The sequence below is a fragment of the Agelaius phoeniceus genome, chromosome 6 (genome assembly GCF_051311805.1).
Source record: "Agelaius phoeniceus isolate bAgePho1 chromosome 6, bAgePho1.hap1, whole genome shotgun sequence".
Classification (NCBI taxonomy): Eukaryota; Metazoa; Chordata; class Aves; order Passeriformes; family Icteridae; genus Agelaius; species Agelaius phoeniceus.
In genome coordinates, this window is record NC_135270.1 from 39,167,025 (window position 1) to 39,187,427 (window position 20,403).

The 20,403-nt window shown below is 39.2% G+C and overlaps 1 protein-coding gene across 11 annotated transcripts in view; it reads right to left on the bottom strand.

Moving 5' to 3' along the window:
* Window positions 1-19,896, bottom strand: part of RALGAPA1 (Ral GTPase activating protein catalytic subunit alpha 1) — a 132,349-nt gene extending 112,453 nt beyond the window's left edge. For 7 of the 11 annotated variants that reach the window (XM_077180450.1, XM_077180448.1, XM_077180449.1 and 4 more), the window contains exons 1-8: window positions 19,542-19,896; window positions 8,636-8,746; window positions 8,076-8,125; window positions 6,982-7,039; window positions 6,305-6,348; window positions 5,229-5,406; window positions 3,534-3,649; window positions 1,394-1,532 (exon numbers count right to left, since the gene is read on the bottom strand). In XM_077180450.1, coding sequence (XP_077036565.1) covers window positions 1,394-1,532; window positions 3,534-3,649; window positions 5,229-5,406; window positions 6,305-6,348; window positions 6,982-7,039; window positions 8,076-8,125; window positions 8,636-8,746; window positions 19,542-19,647 — 802 coding nt within the window. In that variant the 5' untranslated portion in view covers window positions 19,648-19,896. The remainder of the gene's footprint in view (window positions 1-1,393; window positions 1,533-3,533; window positions 3,650-5,228; window positions 5,407-6,304; window positions 6,349-6,981; window positions 7,040-8,075; window positions 8,126-8,635; window positions 8,747-19,541) is intronic. The other 4 variants (XM_077180458.1, XM_077180456.1, XM_077180455.1 and 1 more) reach the window with 2 other exon arrangements.
* Window positions 19,897-20,403: the final 507 nt, after the last annotated feature.

A 20,403-nucleotide genomic window follows, 5' to 3' on the forward strand; every position in this document is an offset into this window, starting at 1 on the left:
GCACTGTATAATCCAAACACTGTGGTTCTGTACAGATAAAACCAACACACCCAAAGAATAGCACACTAACACCTTTTATTTTGGCAGCAGTAGTTTCTCTTCAGAGCACAACTGAGACCAGCAATGGTTACAATAGAGAAAGGTTTTACAAGAACATTTAATTTACCTCATTCAGGTTAACAGACCAAGATTGACTCTAATGAAAGGGTCAGAGGCTTCCACAAAGAAAGAACTGAAAATCATCAACAGGAATCTTAACACATTCTTTCATGACAAATACATTTGGAGAATGCCCTTCATGGGCAACATGACTCAAGCCAAAAACTGCTTTGCTATATTGTCTTGTTAGAGTTAGAAAGCACAATCACCTTTCTCAAACATTGCTAAGGCCACAGAAGGGAGGACTTTGTGACAGGAAGGTGCTAATTCCAGGCCTGACAGAGGCAAGATCTGGTTGGCACATCCTGGTTATCACACTCCCTCTGTGACAGACTGTGACAAGAATCACCTGCTTATATGCATATCACCAGTCAAAGAAGTATCATCCCAAGTTATGGGAAGGTGGCATCTGTGGCCACCAATGGTCACCAAAGTTCCCCCAAATATACCTCCATGGACACCTGGAACCTGGACTGCATAAAGGCAGAACTGCTTTCCAAGTGTTAGGACCTAGGTGGAGGTTAAGAAAGCTTAGGAAGAATGATGTATTACTGATAGTGGATACAAAGAATGCAGAATTTAGGAGCCATAAGAACGTTTGGCAGAAGATATGGAAGAAATTATTAGAACAATCTCAGCAATTCCGATGAAATCAGTTCCAGCTGGGTAAAAGGTAATTCCACAGGGGTATCACCAACCTAAGAAACCCACTATCCCAAAAGAAGAGAAAGGCTGAACAAGCAGACTAATTAGCATAAGATGCATTGAACCAATAGAAGATGGAATACCAATTAATAAAAGAACTGTATCACTTGCTGCCAATTAGCAATAATTCCTTTGTTTCTAAAATGTATAAATACTGAAAAGATTTGATTGTAAGCAGCATACCTTGTGGAGGCAGCACTGCTTTCAGCACAGAACTTACTAACAGATGAATAAACCAGGACCTACGCCCCAACACCAAGCCCAGGGTGAAGAAGGCCCAAGAAGACACCACTGGATCCATGGGTGGTGACCAGCTTCTGCTTCCACACTTTCTCCCTGCTTTTCCCTCTCTCCCTCTCCCTCTGTCTTTTCTTTCCCATGCAGTCAATGTTACAAAATAAAGTCAGTACTGTTGAACCAGCATTTGGTCTTGTCACCTTAATTTGGGCAGAGGCATCTCTCACTAATCAGATCATAACATCACTATTAGATAAAATGTAAAGATTTTATCAGCTGTGTTAACACTTACCAAGTATAGGGTTATACAAGCTGGTCTCCTTACAGATGTTTGGGAAAATAGAAGGTAAGTAGTATTTCTTAAAATTTGCGAATAAAAATGAAAATCCCTTTTCCTGGTTTTCCTTGTTCTTCCATTCTAAACTCTTAACCTTAAAACAAGAATTTTGACAAAGTAAATATCTACAAGTAAAAGACAGGTAACTCATGAAATGTCCTCTTTTTAAGTTATTTCTCTGAAACAAAATCATATATATTTTAATAAACAGTTCTAAAAAGATGAAACAGAAACTATCTGGGAAATGTCAACGAAACAAAGACCATTTTCTTCCAAAATATTGGTTCAAAATGAACTTGAACACATAAAATACTGAAACCAACAGAAATACACTTGCTTTTGCAGTCATCTTGCCAAAGCAGGGAACATGCCCAAATTGACTGTTTTTAATTAAACTGGTTTTATATTTCAAAATGTTTAATAAAATATTTAATATGTAATAAAATGTTTCAAAATGTTTAATAAAAAAGAATAACTACCCATGCCATTCAAAAGATTTCTTTGACAAATTCTTTTAAGACATTTTGACTAACACGTGTCCATATAGTCATTAGAATAGGTACTTGGATTCATTTGTCTAATTGGCAACATCAAACAAACAAATTTTTCAACCACAAGCAGCAGAAGATACAACTTTGAAGTTGAGTTACACAAATGTACTTGGATCGTGAGTGCTAAGCATTCCCCTTTATGAAATGTTTTCCTACATGGTAAGTAGTACCAAGCATGGTACGTGCTCCTCAAGAAATACAATATGCAGTTTCCATCTTTGTTCCTGAGAATCCATCTGCCTGCAGAGCTAGGTAATCTACCAAGTCTATCATAAATAATACAAAGGAAGACTTAATTTTCTTTTTTTTTTTTTCTTTCTCCTCTACTTCTCCATTTTTTACTCAAAGGCCACAGTTCTATTATGATCTGTTTTCAGGGCAACAGGTGTCTAGAGTGGAATATATATGCACATATTTCACCCCCAATATAACTCAACATATTAGCTGATATATATGTAACTTAGTGACACAAAGTCCTTTATCATAACTTAGTATCAAAGAATCTTGCAATTATCAGTGGCCTCTAAAGGGACTTCAGAGAACTACTTCAGCGCTCACATAGTAAATAAGCTCTATGACACCTGTCTCAATGACCTATTGGAATTTAGAAATAATACTACCAATTTATCACAGAAAAGGCAGCTATCTTCAAAAATATAAGGGCTATTTTTCTTCAAAGTAAATAGCCAGCATTAAGCTTAACCTACAGATCACAAGTATGAAGATCTCTATTCAAAGTGGGAGATGCTGGAAGCAATAAAATGAGGCTGGAAATTATTCCAGCATGGCAAGTGCTCAGAGAAAGATGGATAAAGGGAAGCCATGAAATATGGCTTTAAGACATGTTATGGTCTAACATATATTTGTACATTGTCCATCTTCTCTAGTAAAACCTGCCTAAGTGTGAAGAAATACTTACTGGTACCCAGCTGGGTTCTGAGGGACAAGTCTGGCCCAGAAGGCAGGACCCAGCAACACCTACCATGTCATGCAGCACATGACAGCTCAGTAGGTTCAGAAGCAGCATGTGCTAATTGGCCAGCAAATAAATTACATGACGTGTAACAGCTGAGCCACAGTTTCTCACAGAAGCTGTTGCTATGCCCCATACTGGCTGAGATCATGGAATTGTCAAAGAGAACATGGTGTGTCCGACTTGCACACCATGGACTAAATACTCATTCAACTCTTCATTTTCTGCACACAGTTGATCCACTGGTTGAAGACAACCAGATAGGGAAGGGAAGATGAATGAGAAGGGAGCTGAAATCAGTACTGCTAGAAGTGACTGAGAAGTCTTGTTTTGCCTCCATGCCACAATCTGATGGAAGATCCTGTCAAAAAAGATCTAGGAATCTTCCCACAGAAAACAAGGGAACATTTTTCTAGAAGAATTTGCTTTTTATAAAAAAGGGAGTGGCAAGGAAGGATTCTTCAAAACATCTTTATATGCATTTGCAGTGCTACAAGTAAAAAACTTACTGTAAAGGACAAAGAGGTGTTAATTGTTTAACACTTGTTTGCTTGAAAACTACAGAACGTACCTGAATTACCATGTATTTCAAAAGTGCTTCTAAAAAATAGCTTGTTAAATCTTCTTGTCCTTTATCTCCTGATTGTGGAGGAACAAGTGGAGTGATTTCTTCTATAGTCACTTGAGCTATTTAAAGAAAAACAGAAGTACATCTAACATTTAGACCATTTCTTCTCATGTGTAAACATCTACAAAGTTATGAAAGTAGAAATGCACTGCAGCAGCAGAGACAATTACAGGTACAACAATCCACCCATAGATTAATGAAAATCAGGAAATTTTAACTTCTAAACCACCATGGAACTAATTTCTTACACATATAAAAAGCACAACAGACAATAACTAGGTCATCTCTATGCACTTTTGGAACCTACCTGCCAAACCCAAATTTTTTAAAATTTTGTTTGGAATTTATGCAAACAATAGTGTAACACTTATGCCACACAAATGCCAAATCTTTATATCTTTCACCATTTTCCCATTTAGCAGTTCATCAGTTACATTTCCTTTAAGTTTTACTATCTGTATCCTTCTTTGCCTCGATAGTGAAGCTAGTTCAGAGATGATTTTTCTTCTGTTCCTGTAGTTAGATGTTCACATTTCAATCTTTGCACTCTGAATTTCTTTGCACTCTGAATTTCACAAGATAACTCCAAAAAGGGCTTAAGTAGGTAGCAAAATTTTTGCAGAGCTATCCTGACATGAAATTCATCTGCTGTGTTCCAGCAAATTTAATTACTAGTCATGAAGACACTGCTTTCCTCTACAAGCAATAAAATACTGAAATACTAAGAGAAGATGGAAAGAAGGCAAAGCACAACATTCAGGGGAAAAAGTGTTCAAGTTTTTAGTCCCATTTATCTGAATGCACTGTTTGCACTTACATTCAAAGACCCCATCCAATTGCAAATCACTAATAAATGAGCTTCAAATCCCACTATCAAGAATAAATCGAGTTAGGAGGCACTCAATACTAGAGTGTACAAAGGAAAAACTGTCCTAAGAATCATCTCAAGAGAAAAATCATCCTCACTCTATTGATTAGTGTCAAGATAATGACCTTACCATTAAAAACAAACAATCAAACAAAACCCCAGAAAGTATAAAAACCTCATCTCAGAATGCTCAAGCTTTTCCACTCATGCAAACCTTTGAGACTTCAAGTTTTGCAATTTACAAGGTCTGTTTCTTTTTTAAGATTCCAAGTTGCAAGAATACCACAACTTTAATTACCTGGTCATACACAGACACATTTGTCCGTACGCCCTGGCCTAACAACCTCTCATTCTATTGAAGGCCACACCAGAAATATCTTTGCAGAGCCTGCTCCCTGGAGGATGAACAAAGCCAGTGCAAGTGTTCGACACAAGCAGAATTCACCTGTGCAAGTTTGCAGCAGATGCAGGATCCTCTTGCAATTTTTAAGAATTACACACAATTGGTCACTTTATTTTCACCACTATGCATTAAGCTACAATAACCTACTTGGAGGGAAAAACCCAATAACCACAAAAAACATCTAATTCTGAACAACAACAAAAAAGACAGAAATTGTTACAGAAGAAGACCTGACAAACTGCTAAGAAACTCATCTCAGCTCCATTATCTCCCTGGGTATCTATGTATGTCAGCTACTTCAACTTGCCTTGTCTGTGACAAGATTTGAATTATGTCAAGAATTGAGTAATAATACCAAATTACTTACTTTCTTGGACATTAAGGGGAGGGTTAATGAGATTATCTAGTGTTCGGGGGCCATATTCAGATTGTGGTGATGAAAATCCAGGAATCAAGCAAGAAAACATCCATAATTGTTCTCTACTACAGTTATTTTGAAGTGCTTGCAGCCACAAAAGAAAGAGACGCACACCCTCTCGACGTATCTTAAAGGAAAAAACATGGAATAAGTTATCTTGTGCCAGAACAAACAAATGCATTTCCATTTGTCCTGGAGGGAGAAGGAGAAGGGGAGAGATTAAAAAAAAAATGAGGACAGACAGTATGACCCCCAGCAATCAGCAGAGTGAAACTAACACATCTGCTGCTCCTGATGAAGTGCAAGGGCAAGCCTGGCACCTTCACTGCTGTTTGCCTCAAAGCATTTCTCACAGGGGCTTCTCTGAAAAAAGAGATAGAAAACCAACACATGGAAAACCAATCACTTGCTTGACTACACCACTGCAAGATGCCACATGAATTTTTCAGAAAATACAAAGACCGACATAAAATTTCTAAATATGTTCATTAATTATAACAACAGAGTGAGTGAGCTCTCTGTATCAGAAGGGCCAATTCTACCTTCTTCCATTTTGCCTTCAAGAAAGGTAAGAGAGTCCTAGAGCACTCCCTTCTTGGCTCTCATACTGGAGAATTTCAGTACCAGAGAAGCCTGCAGGTGGCTTACAGAGGAGTGGTGCAGCTGTTTTGTTCCAACCATTTAAATTAATCTACACACCAGCAGGCCTCCCTGGCATAGATAATCTTCCACTTCCAAGGTAGTCTGAACCCCAAAATTAGCTTCCTTGCCCTAACAATGAACAGTTAGTAGTTATTACTATGATAATGCAAAATCCTTTAAACCACTGACTACACTATATAAACACATTACTACTGTGAGTAGTTTTACTGAGGTAAAGCTGATGATTTGGAATCATTTTTTCATGACACACAAGTCATGATGTGGTTCTCATTCCTGGGCTTTTACTGTAAACATTTGCCCTTATGTTCTTATTTGTACTTTCAAGTATGGTAGACAAAATTGCATGCAACTTTTTGCAGTACCTTTAATGAATTTCCAGTGTGAAGAAGCTTCTTTAAAATCAACCCTAAAAAAAGGAGAAAAAAAATTTGTTTGCTTTTGTTCTTTCTATATTAAATAAAATGTCAGAGTTCTCGGTCAGACTTGATAGCCACTTTTGAACAAGTCCTTGGCAATCTCCAATTTAATCTTGGTGACCTTGATACCTTCAAGCAACTGACTCAATGCCAGAAGGAAAAAAAATCAAATATCACCTTTCATAGCCTACTCATAGAATATTTTTCCCCAAAGACTTTTGAGATGTGTACATTAAAAGTAAATCAAGTCATCACAATGCATAAAATCAGCATTCTCCATTTACAAATATCTCATGTCAGTTTTTAAATGTATTGCTAAGAGAAAGAAAATAAGGAAAAAATATTTAAAACTTCAAACTTTTCACCTGTCCTTGTTCTTTCTCAGCCATTCTTCTATTTCTATATTCCCAAATATAAATCTATACAGAAGAATATTCATTACATTGGCAGGGTTTTTTGTCTGTTTCTTTTATTTTCTTTTTTATTTTCCTTCACCTAGCTTGCAAAATTCTCTAGACCATAACCCCCATTAAGCCACTTAAACTGTAAGGAATAGTAGCCATGAATTGGTAGCTACTAATAAAAAGTAAAATGAAAGGGAGAGGAAAAGAAAATCAACTTACCAATACTATGAAATTGCCACCTCTGATGAATCCTTTCAGGAAGGAGTTGTAAAATTTTCTATAAAAAACAGAACCCAAGGATGTATGTTGCAGATATCACCTTGGAAGACCAAAGGGCCCTTTCACAGGGCCACAGATCAGAAGCTGAAGCATCAACTTAGAAAATTCCCACAATGCTTTCTTTGGAAGCATTGTTGTCCTTTCAAGGTGACCCCATTCCTAATCTGAGAAGCCCAAAGGCTCTGACAGCTTGGAAGTCCTGCACTGGAGACTTCAGATGTTACTGCAGGTCCTCTGGCTCCACTACCCCTGTGAAGGACACTGCTGCTTGCAGCATAGGGAATGGAATGGGATCAGTGTCTGTCTCAGCTGCTCTGTTTCACAACAGACTGCATTAACTTATTCCACCTTTCTAATGGCTTCAGTTAGGATGTTCAGCTGTCAACTTGCCTCTGTGGCACAAGCAAACATGTGCTTCAGCCTTCTCAACTGAGGGGTGATGAGCTACAGCAAAACAGTGAAGACAAGACCTCTACAAGTACAATGATCATCTCCAGAAACAAGAAACAGAGCACAGTTAGTAATTCCAAATCTACCATGCAAGACTTGCAACATTTACACTAGAGGCTTTTGCAACTTGTAAATAACCTGATTTTTCCTGGCTGTGGCCCTCCAGCACACCGTGCAACTGCCTCCAAAGCACAGATTACCTGATATTCCTTTATGCAGGAACTAGTGAACAAATGAACTAGCTCTCTTTCACATTCACCCATGTACCTCACAAGGTAATATGCAATCAAAAGGTCAAAAATATCATGACTAAACAGAGATCACCTTTCTATGAATTTCAATGTGTATAACACATGATGGGGAAATACCACCACCAAAGAGTAATCAACTATCTAGAGACACAGAAACATCTTTTTCCAGTTAAGACATCTTGCAAAACCGCAAGTGAAATCTTTATTTTTAAAACAAAGCACATAAATTCAGCTCTATGCAAAAGTAAGAAGGAATGCAGTTAAATGCAGAGTATTTACAGACAACTGTAGAATTATAGGACTTAAAGCAAAAAAATATTCAAAATGTCTTACCTCAAAAATAAAAAGAATAGAATCTAATTCTTCTCTCTGAGACTTGTGACCTAGTTGCAAAAATAAATAGTTGAAATAGTTAAATATAAATAGAAGATGCACTTTCATTATCAAAACAAAGATCCTTAAACGTGTAAAATGAAAACCTGCATTTATACAACCATAACTTTGCACTGCTTCTGCAAATAAAAATTATACTCCATAAATACAGCTACAATTTGCACAACCTCCTATTATGGCATCCACAACTGGGAGAGATTAGGTTACACAATATCTTGTTAGAGAATAATTCTGCAGAATACGAAGTATAACACCTTAAGAATCCTCACTTTGCAAAAGGGCAAACACAGTCATTGGAGAACAAACCCTTTTTGCTCACCTCCACTGAGTGCGTATCTCATTGCTCTGCCTTCATTTGCAAAGTTGGTTCTTAGACATATTTCTGCATGGCTAATGTTGTCATTTGTGACCACAGAGAGCTTTATTTATAGCACCCTGCTTTACTTCATAACAAAGGCACAGGCCATCAAGACAAAAAGAGTTCTGTCTGAAATACTTACCTTTTTGTTTAAGGCCCACTTCAATAGTCACAAAGTTTTCAAAGAACACATAATATATATGTGAAAAATGTAGGTCGAAAAACTGTTTGAGATCAATTGATTCTGCATTATCTGAAAAACAGAACAGAACATTGTTTATATTTATTTCAAATATTCAGGGTCAACCACTACATACCATTATCCAGCAGTAAGAACTGAAGATATTTAAAAGAAAAATTATTGTTTTTTAAATAAATAACTAAATAATTAAAGAAACTATTGAAGTTTTCATTCTTTACTCTGAGGCTAATTCAGAAATTCAGTATGGCATGCCATAAGTGCCTAGTGAACTTTAGAACAAGGAAGAAGCATCTTCTTGCACACCCATTGTTGATATGACAGTAATGCCAACAAAGCCCGTCGTGAACCTTAATTTCATCAGGACTAGCACTGTACAGATGAATCCGGTTTCAACTGTTAATTTAATAGAAATAAAGCTTGTGACACTGCCCAAACTCTACAACAGAAAGACCATCACAATCTCCAACTGTAATTACTAAGCACAACTAAACTTCCTAAAGAAAGTGGAAGGAAGATGTTAAGTGAGGAACACATCTGCTCTGGAGATAGATAAACTGGGAGGATGCAAACAGCAGCACTGGATTCCCACCGATGCCTTCTTATTCCCTCCAAGTTCCAAGATGCACTTTACTTTCTAGTCTGGCTCAGTCCCTCACACTCCTTTGATTGTGTGGTCTAGGGAAATCAGAAGATGGGATCCCAAGGATACCCTGAGGCAGAAACGTCACTCTAAGTATAGGGGAATGTGCTTTCATGTGGACCCCAGGAAGCTTTTCAGACTCTCTTCCCACAACCCTCTAGATGGTTTTCTGCAAATTCCTGATAAAGAAATACACAGTGATTTATCCAGATTAAAGTGATCACTTTAAACAGTCAAGCATTAGTACAAACTGTCTAGACACTCCCTGTCCTGTTATTCAACTACATACGAACTTGAGAAACTTGGTGGACAAAACAATACCATGGAAGCACAGAGGAACAGGAAGACAGCATTTTAAATGACAAAATGCTCCTCTTTCAGAATACCGATGTGTAGCAAACAAAAGCAAAACATGAAGGTGAGGCAAACAAAACCTTTATACCCATTCACCAGCTGTATACACTGAAACACTTTCTTTCACTGTAGATGCTTCTAAAAAGCTCCTAATTCTGTATTGGACCACAGAGTTTTTAACCCTTTTTAGAACGACATCAATCTTTATCATCTCACATGACTGGATATACAAGTGGTAGAGTATAAAGTCAGGAACAATGAACTGAAAGGATGGCCAAAAGCATGGCGTATTTTCAGTTATGTTTTCTTATATAGCTCTAGAGGACTATTAACTCAATTTTGACACAAATTTTGCTAAAAATGTTTCCAACACAGATTTAACTTTTGCTGCAGCACAGCATTCTGCCAACATCTTGCATAATGAGTGTAGTAGAGCCAGGGTTCTCTTGGAGCAGATAGTGCTATATCAGCATCCAAGATCAACTCTTAAGGAAGGCAGCTCAGCTGGAATAAACAGTGGTCCAGAGCAGCAAGCATGTGCCTGACCATCCAAAGGCTTACCAAACCCCGGGATTGCAGAAATTGCCACACCACCTACAGATCAGAAATTGCCACACCACCTGCAGATCAGTAGCTGAACATTAGAAATGCAAATGTTAAAGGACAACAAAAGCCAATTCCACTTCAAACAAGCTGAAAGATGATTTTCAGTTGATCAGGGAAATGCACATGAAATAGAGCTGCGACTAGAGCATAGGCACAACCATTACAACCACTTCCACTCATGGGCAGAGCTTTAAGTGAGTCCTAGGCTAGGGACAAGAAAATACTAGAAGAAAAATCAAGAGTTTGAGATGGAAGGATTAAAGAAAAAAAAAAGAAAGCAAGGATTGAGGCTTTCAGGAGAAAGAAGGGTGACAGAAGATATTTTGTGGTCCAAATGTTTATAGGACTGTACAGGGATTGCATGTAGACAGCAGTGGAATGGCTCACTCAAGGCAAAGGTGCAGAAAATACTAGCTCCAAATACTGAAGGGATAGGAAGCAGTTAAACAGCAGTCTTCCAATCAAAACACAGCAATGCTGCATTTTTGCAGGCATGTTAAATGCTTCGTTTCCTGAAACAGGCCCTCATTCTTTCCTCAGACGTGGGTCAGGTCTGAAGCAGACCAACAGAAAAATCCCAAATGCCTAAACTGATGTATTCTTTTAAACACTCCATCTTAACATAACAGTCAGTAATTTTTGGAGACACTATTCCTAAATTCTTCAGGCAACAAACTGAATGCTTTTCTACATAAGCAGCTGAACGGTGATTGTCATTTTACCACATAATTGCATATGCACAACTGGTACTGTGGTAAGACATTCTGCCTTTCAGTGAAGGTGAAGTGGAATTTCAGAAGTTTGTCCTTTTTTAAATTTTTTGTTATTTTGTATTTATTTAAGAAAAATGTGTCAAACACCTCAAAAATGCTTAAAGGAGCAGTGGTAGACCTGTATTATTACCACTAACACCCAATTAACATTAAAAATATACGTTCAAAATACAGTTAGAGCTTGCAAGAGTAGGAGGAGAGTAAAAAATTCCTTGACTTTGCAATTCCTATAGCAAATGCATTTCACTCTGATTCCTTTCTAAGATCACACTTGATAGCAAAATCAAAGGCAAGTTTTTAAAATTGAAACTATTTAACAACAACTGTATTCTGTAGTAAATACTATTGCTTCAGATGGAAGAAAATATTACATTTTATTCAATGGGAATTTTATTATTTTATTAATTGAAAATAATACTTTTTTAAAAACCCACTGACTCCTTTTGTTAATGCTGAAAACCAGCTTTCATCCTAAGGGAGGGAAAACAGTTGTTCATCTGATAGGCTTGCCACCTACAGCAAAAGGGAACATCTGTTCATCATCAAAGGACACCTACAGTGATTCAGTATGCTGCTGGTACAGAAATTTGGAACCTTGCATTTGTTGAGAAGTTTGAAATTCATTATTAATACCCTGACATGAATTATGGCAAGAAGGAAAAGGGCAAAAAATAGCAGATACAGCATGAAGATAATTACATAGACCTTAAGAGGGCTTCATCTGGCCACATCACTCCATTTCACAGCTTTGTCTATACTGAACACAATCCACACAACTAATGCATGGAGTGAATACTGCTCTCCTTGATCGCTGTACCATTAAACTTCCAGTTATATGCTGCTGTTCTACCTTCCTTCCTTAATTAAGGATTTCCTAATGTCTCTAAAATATTCAGTTTACCTCTGTCCTTGCTATCAGCTAAACAAACAGCTCCTCAATTCTCATGTCATAACCATTTTCTCCAACACCATCTCACCATCTCTTCTCTATGCTCAAAGTATCATGCATGTTGCATAAAGGTAAAAGTCATTTCCTCTACAAGCAGCATATCCTTTTCAGACAGCCCTGAACTGAGAATTTGCAGGAAGTTGCTCCTCTGCTTTGGCTAATTAAGTATTTTGTCTTTTTAAGAAGAGAGACATAGCCTTTTTTTTAATGTGAAGTGGGATTAAAGAGAAACAGGCTTTCCTCTACAACTTCCAGTGCATTCCTTCTTTTTAATTTTAAACAAACTAACTTTATATTCTTCTACCAGAGATCATGTAACTAACACAAACTAATGTACTCCTTGTGTTCTTGCTTCTATGTCCAGATTGGGAGGAGGGAAGGACTCAGAAATAGACCTGGCACCATTTGATGTAGTTGGAAGAGTTCCTCAGAATTTGAAAGGGAAAAATGGGATACTACTGTATTCCAAAGAGAGGTAAAAACTGAAGTTTCTACTGTACAAAGCATAGGTTCAGTACACTAAAATCCAGTTTTTCAGCAGTTCATGAAAGCTGTTTGTCAAGAAAATGCAGTTTTCTTCATGCTTTACAACAGCAAGAAACATGAATCTTTGTTGTTTTTTCCTTAATATTTTTCTCTAATTTAAAAACTGGTACAAATCTGATCTCCATACTAACTCTGTGTTCAAGGGTGCTTTTTTTTTTGTTTTAAGTTTGATATTTTAATTGTTTACCTTTAAAGTTGTGTCCTTTGCAGAAAAGTACTAGCTTACTTGCTTTACAATATTTTAATTTCACACAGTATTGTGTCTCTTTGTGCTTATGTGTCATTTTCTCCCTAAAACAAAACAAACCCTGCCAAAACAGATTTTAGACATATATTTAAACTGTTCTGAAAAGAACTTTCATCAGTTCACACTGCATTGCAGAAATGAAAGAAAACAGTCTGTATCATTACAGATTAAGTTGTGGTTAATTTTATGTTCTATTTTACGAGTTTTAGAATGCAATACTATGTTTATATGTAAAATTGTCAGAGCACTTAGTATAGTAAAAACATTATCCTGTCTAATTCCAAGACTTGCTGGCTTTTAAGTCACTTTCCCTCGCCCTTACCAAAACCCAAACTGACAACTGCAGCAAACAATGACCTGGAAGATGTCCAGAATTCAGGATCTATTTCTGTAAAGCAGAGGCCTGCTATGGACTGACACGGTCAGTATCAACTCCTGTAACAAACTGGTGCCACCAGAAAGCAAAGGTTTCCATGTTCTCAATGGATAATTAAACTTATTAATTCTTAATTCTCCACGCTGAAATATTTAAGGGTTTCTTTAGAGCAAAACAGTAGAGAGATTTGGTTACATAGGGACTGTCCCGAATAGAAAAGCATGTAACTGAGAAAGGTTAAGTGGAAAACCTCGGGAGCTAACTGGTGGCTCTGGCATAGTTAACAAACTGTCAAAGTGAAAGAGCACTGATAACAGACCACAAAAGCAAATCCATTACACAAAGGCTTTACATTAGCCCTTACTGTTTCAGATCTAACCACCAGCTATTTAGCAAAACCATTTTTTTAAGAAAGGTAATTTTGTCAAAGGAAATATTCTTGAAGGTTTTGGTACTGAAAAAGGAATATAACTTAAAGAAATCTTCTAATGGACTTCTATTTTGCATCAGACAAATCTGAAGTCCTGATCACAATCTTTTAGATACAAATGAAAAAAAAAAAATCACAAATTAATAAGCAGGTTAACAGAACCAATGAACATCATCTGCATACAGACTGGTACAACACCAGTGCCCTACAGGAATGAGCAGAAGCAGCTGCCAGCTTTCCAAGGGAATTCTCTAACGGTGCTTGCAGATTCTGAGTTACACTAGAAAACTCTCGAGAATTACTCCCACAACAATTCACACGAGTTCCAGAACTTAAGCTTTTATTTAAGCAACTTCAAACACTTCCATAGTAATGCACGTATTTTCATTCCGAACTGTCAAAGCTAAACCCACACAGACCTTTCCTTTGCAACCAAGTGGTCAGAGCCTCCCTTTTGTCTAGCCTGGGGCTTTGATCTGGCTCCAGCCCTCAGCCTTGCAATTCAGCAGCCCTGGCCACTGCTGAACTCTGCAAGTCGAGTGTAACATTAGCCAAAATACTAAAGCAGAGTAAATCTTCCCCCTCTGCTCCTGACCAAAACATAACTTGTTCAGGCTTAAGTCAAGAGAGCCAGAACATGAAGCTCGAGCCCTTACACTGCATGCAATCCACATCCAGATCCCCGAGTTACATGAGCAGTGACATGTTCTCTGAAGATAGACTAACCAGGAAAGAAAAAAAAATCTACAACTCTTGCAAAAAACCAAAAATCTTCGCACATCCACCAAAACTCCAGGCAGCTACTTTTATTGTAGCTCCCCATTTGCTTTCATTTTAACAATGATAGAACATTTTTCATTTATGACTGAAGTTGATGATGTGCAACACCAATGAATGCCATCCAGCTGAAGCATTAGGGCTAACTGCCAGTGAAATAGATTTCTTAAATTAAAATCCCTTTAAACAAATGCAATCTCTGTTTAAGTGTATTGTTTAATATTAAACAATATATCAGAATGGATGTCTAATGCAGTCCATTTCATTCTGTCCCAGGTACTTTGACTTTTCCCTTTCAAGGCCTATTTACATGAGATGTCCAGCGCTAACCAACCACCAAGAATAACAAAACAAAATAATAACAAACTCCCCACACTTTAGATACTCTGTCCTCTTGCATTTTGCAAGTATTCTCTCCATGGTTCCAGAGATAAAAGAAGTATAGTTTTAAATATCAAATGCAAATAAAATAATTCATGAGAAACAACGTATTTTCTTTTTTCTTCACTCTGGATTAACAGATTACAAACCTGTAATTTCTACTCAACAAAAAAAGTGAAAAAAGAAAAGGGGAAAAAACCCAACACAACAAGAAAGCAAGTATCTTAAGAATTCAGCTCTATAAGAAAATTTTAAACCCATAGATTCATTTGATTTACTTGCACAGAGTAGAATTTTACAGAAATCATTAAATAATTAGAGATTTTAGCTTTTTTAAAAAATACATACATTTCCAAATTCAGACTTAACCTTCAAATTCTACAGGTTTAGTCAAACACCAGCATATCTAATATCAAAATGAAAAGTCAATATTGTTAATGTATGACCTTATGAAGGGTAACATACCTAGCTGTCTTAATTATTTACAGAATGCTTAAAGCACTGTTTTAACAAAAGGACATATAAACCAAGATCTGAAGCTTGAAAGATTACTAGCACAAACTTGTATAATTACCATTTAAAAATCATAGAATTTTAGTTTGATGTTGAAGTCTGATGAAACGGTGAATATATATAAGAATAATCCAATATTATTTCCACTTTAATGACCCTAAAAATTGCAATTAGCTGCTAAATGACTGGGGATTGCTAAAAATACATATACATATGTAGAAATATTTTTTCTGGAAAATCATTGTACAGGCAATACCTAACCCTGTAAGGTACACAGTGTGCCTCCCTTCCAAGCTAGAGAAGCCTCAGTGATCACACCTGCAGCAGTGCAGCCTTCCTTCCAGCAAGGCCCCGCTGCTGCCACACAGACCCCAAGGGAATCCCGTTCAACATTCCCTCTCAAGGTTCGGATGCTCCAACTACTGCAGTCACACACAGCAAACACAGCTGTCACAGCATTTCCAGCATACAGGAAGGCAAGACAGCAGAGCAGTTTGCTAAAAACTCAGCCATTGACCAAATCAGCACCAGGGAACTGTATGAGACTCTCAGGCACTTCCCAGAACTGAGAAGAAAAAAACAAATGGAGCAGGGTGGGGTAAACACTTCCCTATGGGAAGAAAGGAATACATCTCAAAAGAATAAAATCTATGAAACCAGAGAGTTACATTTGCTTCAAGAAATATACTGCAGCAACATAACAATGAAAGGCAGATTACCTTTGCTCACACGCTGCTAAGTCCCAAGATACGAGACTTCAATCTTTACAATTCTTCTTAGCATTTCTAAGCAAGAATAATATTTCTTACTACTTAGAGGTCTCCTAAAGGCTTTAACTTCTACTAAAAAAACGTTATACCTGTGACATGCATAAATGTGTCACATATTGTATTTAAAAATAATTTAACCAATTCTGATTTAGTCACCTGAATTTCACAGAATTTTCTCTGGTTCCCAAATTACAAAAAAAGGATGAATGGAGCCAAACTGAACCAGATCAGAGAACCAGACACAGGACACTGGCCTGAAGTGGCAAAGAGCAGTTATCTACGAAAGAGTTTCAGAAAAAAAAAAACAAACAAAAAAAAAACCCCAGAAAAACAACAACCCCAAAAAAAACCCCAAAAAACAAAACAAAAAAAAAACCCAAAACCCAAACCACAAGAAATGCACTTCCCCCCAGCATTCCTATAACTGATATAACTGATCACTAGCCTAGCATTCAAGAGCTTCCCAAGACAAAAATAATTTATTGTAACTTCAGATTTGGTAGGCCTTAATAGATGTTATTTCCTAGACTTTCTCATATATGCTTACGTACTTTTCACCCTCTGTCCCTGTACAAAGGAATTTTAAAGCTTCCAGTATCTTTTCATAATAAAGTTTTACTCTCATCTGAGTCATTCCCGTATCTAAATCTTCTATGCACTGACTATAGCAATCAGACTCCTAAAGCTGCAATGGTATTTGATAAAATGGTATGCCACTGCTTCACAAAAGATACAAAATTTTCTATATATCCTTATGCAGACTCATTTGCAGTTTTTACTAAATTTAACCTGAGTTGTACCAATGACAGGATACTTTCCTAAAAGAATACAAATCACTGCACTCTAAGTTATTTTGTAAAAGACATTTAAAAGATTCCATCTAATGAACACTACTCTTAATTTGTTAAAAATAACAGTCACAGGCCTTTGTGCTATTGATCCATTTAGCTCCATATTAGGTGCTTGATATTGTTCAGTCTCTTCTGATCCTTACCAAAAGTGGCATTGTAATAATTTAAATATTTTTAGATTACATGGTGCCTGACTTACACTATTGCCTTGGAGGATGCAACTCTCAGTCTTGTACCATAATTAAATTTTTGAGATTTCTCTTTGGCTAGCAGACAGCCATCAGTCCATACTTCACAAGCAGGTACCTCTATTCATGACTCTTCTATTATTTTGGCTTACTGGAAAACTGCTGCTTTGGATGCCTTGGTAAAATAGCAGGAAAACGAACCAATACTCTCTTTCCTCCTCTCAAGTCTTAACCATGAAACTAAGACCATACCTGTTTTTTGTAGTTGACCAAAGACTAAAGCAAAAAAAACCTGAAAAAACAAACTCTGGTCCAATACGCTTTGAAGGCCTACTGAAAGTATTCTACATTAAAGAACAAGAGAAAATTCTCTCCCTTCTCCTGGACATGAAACTGCAGAAAATTCTCTTCTGGATAGTCTTCCAGTCTCCTGCGTGCAGAGGCTAAGAGCAATAAATGTTTCCTTCAGGAAGATGCTGAACACAGCTGACCTGAGATTTCCTGCCCTATCCCCTCAGACAGTCTGTTGGCAATAGCTAACACAGCTCTCCTGGACACATGGGAAATATGGCAATTATTATTCTAGGGGAATGGTCACTTCTCGTGCTCTACAGTGGGAAAATGTATGGAAATACCTTACTCTTCTGCTCTAAAAAAGGCCTTGTTTTCGTATTTCATGCACCTAAGAATATCAGCATAATGACAAAGTCTTGTGGATGTATCCAAAAGAGACAAGCTGAATAGCATTGTTATGCCTTTCCCTAATTACAGTCACTCACACACTGTTCTCCCAAACTTGGAAAAAGGATGTGTGGGAGCTGTGCTTCAACAGCTGAGATACACACAATGGGGGGGGGGGGGGGATGACGACATGAAAACATCCCCAGATAATTTAATCTGTCCTATAGCCAGTAAAGAGAAACCTTAGATTAGATAAGAATGTCTGCTTGACATAGCTTATGCCTCGCAACTTACAGAAGTAATTCAATTAATAAGAAAGCTGAAGAAAAAAAAACCATTGTAAATAAATTGCAAGCAACGTAAATGCAAAATCTAGAACAGATCAAAATCGGAGTGTTTTGCAGACTAAAGCAAAACTAGAAATATTCAACATACTTTAGCCAGGAAATCTGAATTCAGAGGTATTTAGTCTCTTTAGAATGTTTTTTCCGCTTACGTTTCAACGGAGCTAAAAACCAACACAGAGCAAGCCACAGCTGGCCCAGTACAGCTAGCTGGGAAGAGTGGTACATTCTGAGTGAGGCAAGGGGATGCATCTGACTTCTGAAGTCGCTTAGATAGCTACACATCTATTCTCCATTTCAAGTCTAGATAATTACTATGTTGCAGAAAATAACTCATGAAGCAGCAGATGGTGCAACATGGGAACACCTGTTCCTTTAAACACCAATACAAAATAAGGGAGCAATAGCCGTTTTCCTTTGAAAAGAAAGAATCCAGCTTTGGAGGACGAGATACATAAATACCACCAGACTGTGGGCAGAACCCAAAATAATCCATTCAGCATTCTGTGCTAAACACGGAATGCAGTTGCCCTTGACCCAGCCCTGTTCACGTGTTGATAAACTGTCAGAAGCAACACACACATTCCCAGGACTTGAGCGCCCAAAAGATACTCCAGAGCAAGCTTCTTTTTTCAAGGACAGCTTGATGACAATGACTTAGATTTTTACAAACACATGCAACTAACAGATACCTTGAAATGGTTAAATAGGTTTGTTTTTGCTTCCCCTTGGTTTTTTTCATTAGGCAATTATGCCGTATAATCACAATTTCTAATTCACTGGTCAGGTTAAATGGCAGCTCACATGGAACTGCAGCAGCCCTTCAGGGCTTGTGTGTCCTCCTTTACCAACTAGCAAACCAAAAGTGTTTTAAATCTGGCTGTATAGAAGCTCCTTCACATCTACGCTAGTGAGCAATTAATAGTGTAGCTCTTACCTTGAAAATGTACACAAATATAAACTGGTACTGTAAGATCGTAAGGGAAATGGATTCAGGAGTTACAGGCACCATTTGCGCTCGCCAGCCACTTTTATTCATGCGCAGCAACTTAGCACTTTGTGTATTCTAGAGAATAATTCACACGGGAAGAACACCACTTTTTCGCCTCCTTCCACAGTTCCCAAAGAAATGCCACGATCAGACGGAAGCGTCCGTGTTTGTGTCAGTAAAAAAGCGCCGGGAGAAGCATCCCGCGCCGCGCCCGCGGGGTCCCGCAGCCCCCGGCACATCGCTGCAGCCTCGCCCCGCCGGGCCCGCCACGCCGGGCGCGGGTCTTTCCCCGCTCGCCGGGTGGGTTCTCTCGCCGGGGCCGAGCCCCGGGTCCGCCTCCCGCCCCAGCTGCTCCCTCCAAATTCCCGGTCTTTCCCACGCCGGGACCCGCGGCCCCCGCTGACCCTTCGCCCCTCCCGGCCGCCTCACCGATAAGGACGCGGAGGTGCTTGAGTCGGGTCAGTGGGTCCTTGCGGGTGTCCAGCACCTTCTGCGTGGATTTCCGCACGTCCCCGTGCGGCTTCTTGGAAAACATCCCGCCGGGCCCGGCCTCGGGCCCGGCCCCGCGCCGAGCTCCAGAGGCGGACAGCGGCCTCCGGATCTGCCCGCTCTGGGGCCCCTACATAGCCAGAGGCGGCAGCGCCGCCGCCACCTCCTCCTCCTCCGGCCTCCGAGTGCGATGCGGCGAGGGCGGAGGGGCGCGGCGCGGAGCCAACTCCCCGCGGGCCGGGGGGCCGGGCTGGGCCTGGGCTCCCCCTTCTTCCTCCCTCGCTTTCCTCCCGCTGCTTCACGACAGCCGTCAGGTACGACCCCAGACGTCCCCATGGCAACCGCGTCGCGACGTCACGGCGGCGCGGCCCCGCGCACCTCCGAGGCGCGCCGGGCGGGGCCGCGCCGGCCGCGCTCGCCCGGGGCCCCGGCCGGGGATGGAGAGCGGCCGCCGGAGCAGGGTACATAGGGGCTCGCTGCAGCATCCTCTGCGCCGCTCGGCAACAGTAACTGGCGTAGGAAACTGTACTTCTGCTGTTTGTGGGTGAAATATAAACCTGCTACTCTGGCTGTACAGAGAAACTGCAGGGTAAGGGGGCAATTCTGTGAGCACTAAGGAAATAAAATCCAGGTGGGGACCGTATTCATCACAGCAGCGACTCCAAACCTTTTACTCAAGCCTCAGTTGTGCAACCAGCAACGATGCGTCTCATAGTTCCTCTTTCCACACTGAAGCTCAAAGTGCTGCAACTCCTCACGCCGAGCTCCTGCCCGAAGCTGCTTCTCCCCGATTTCACTGCCT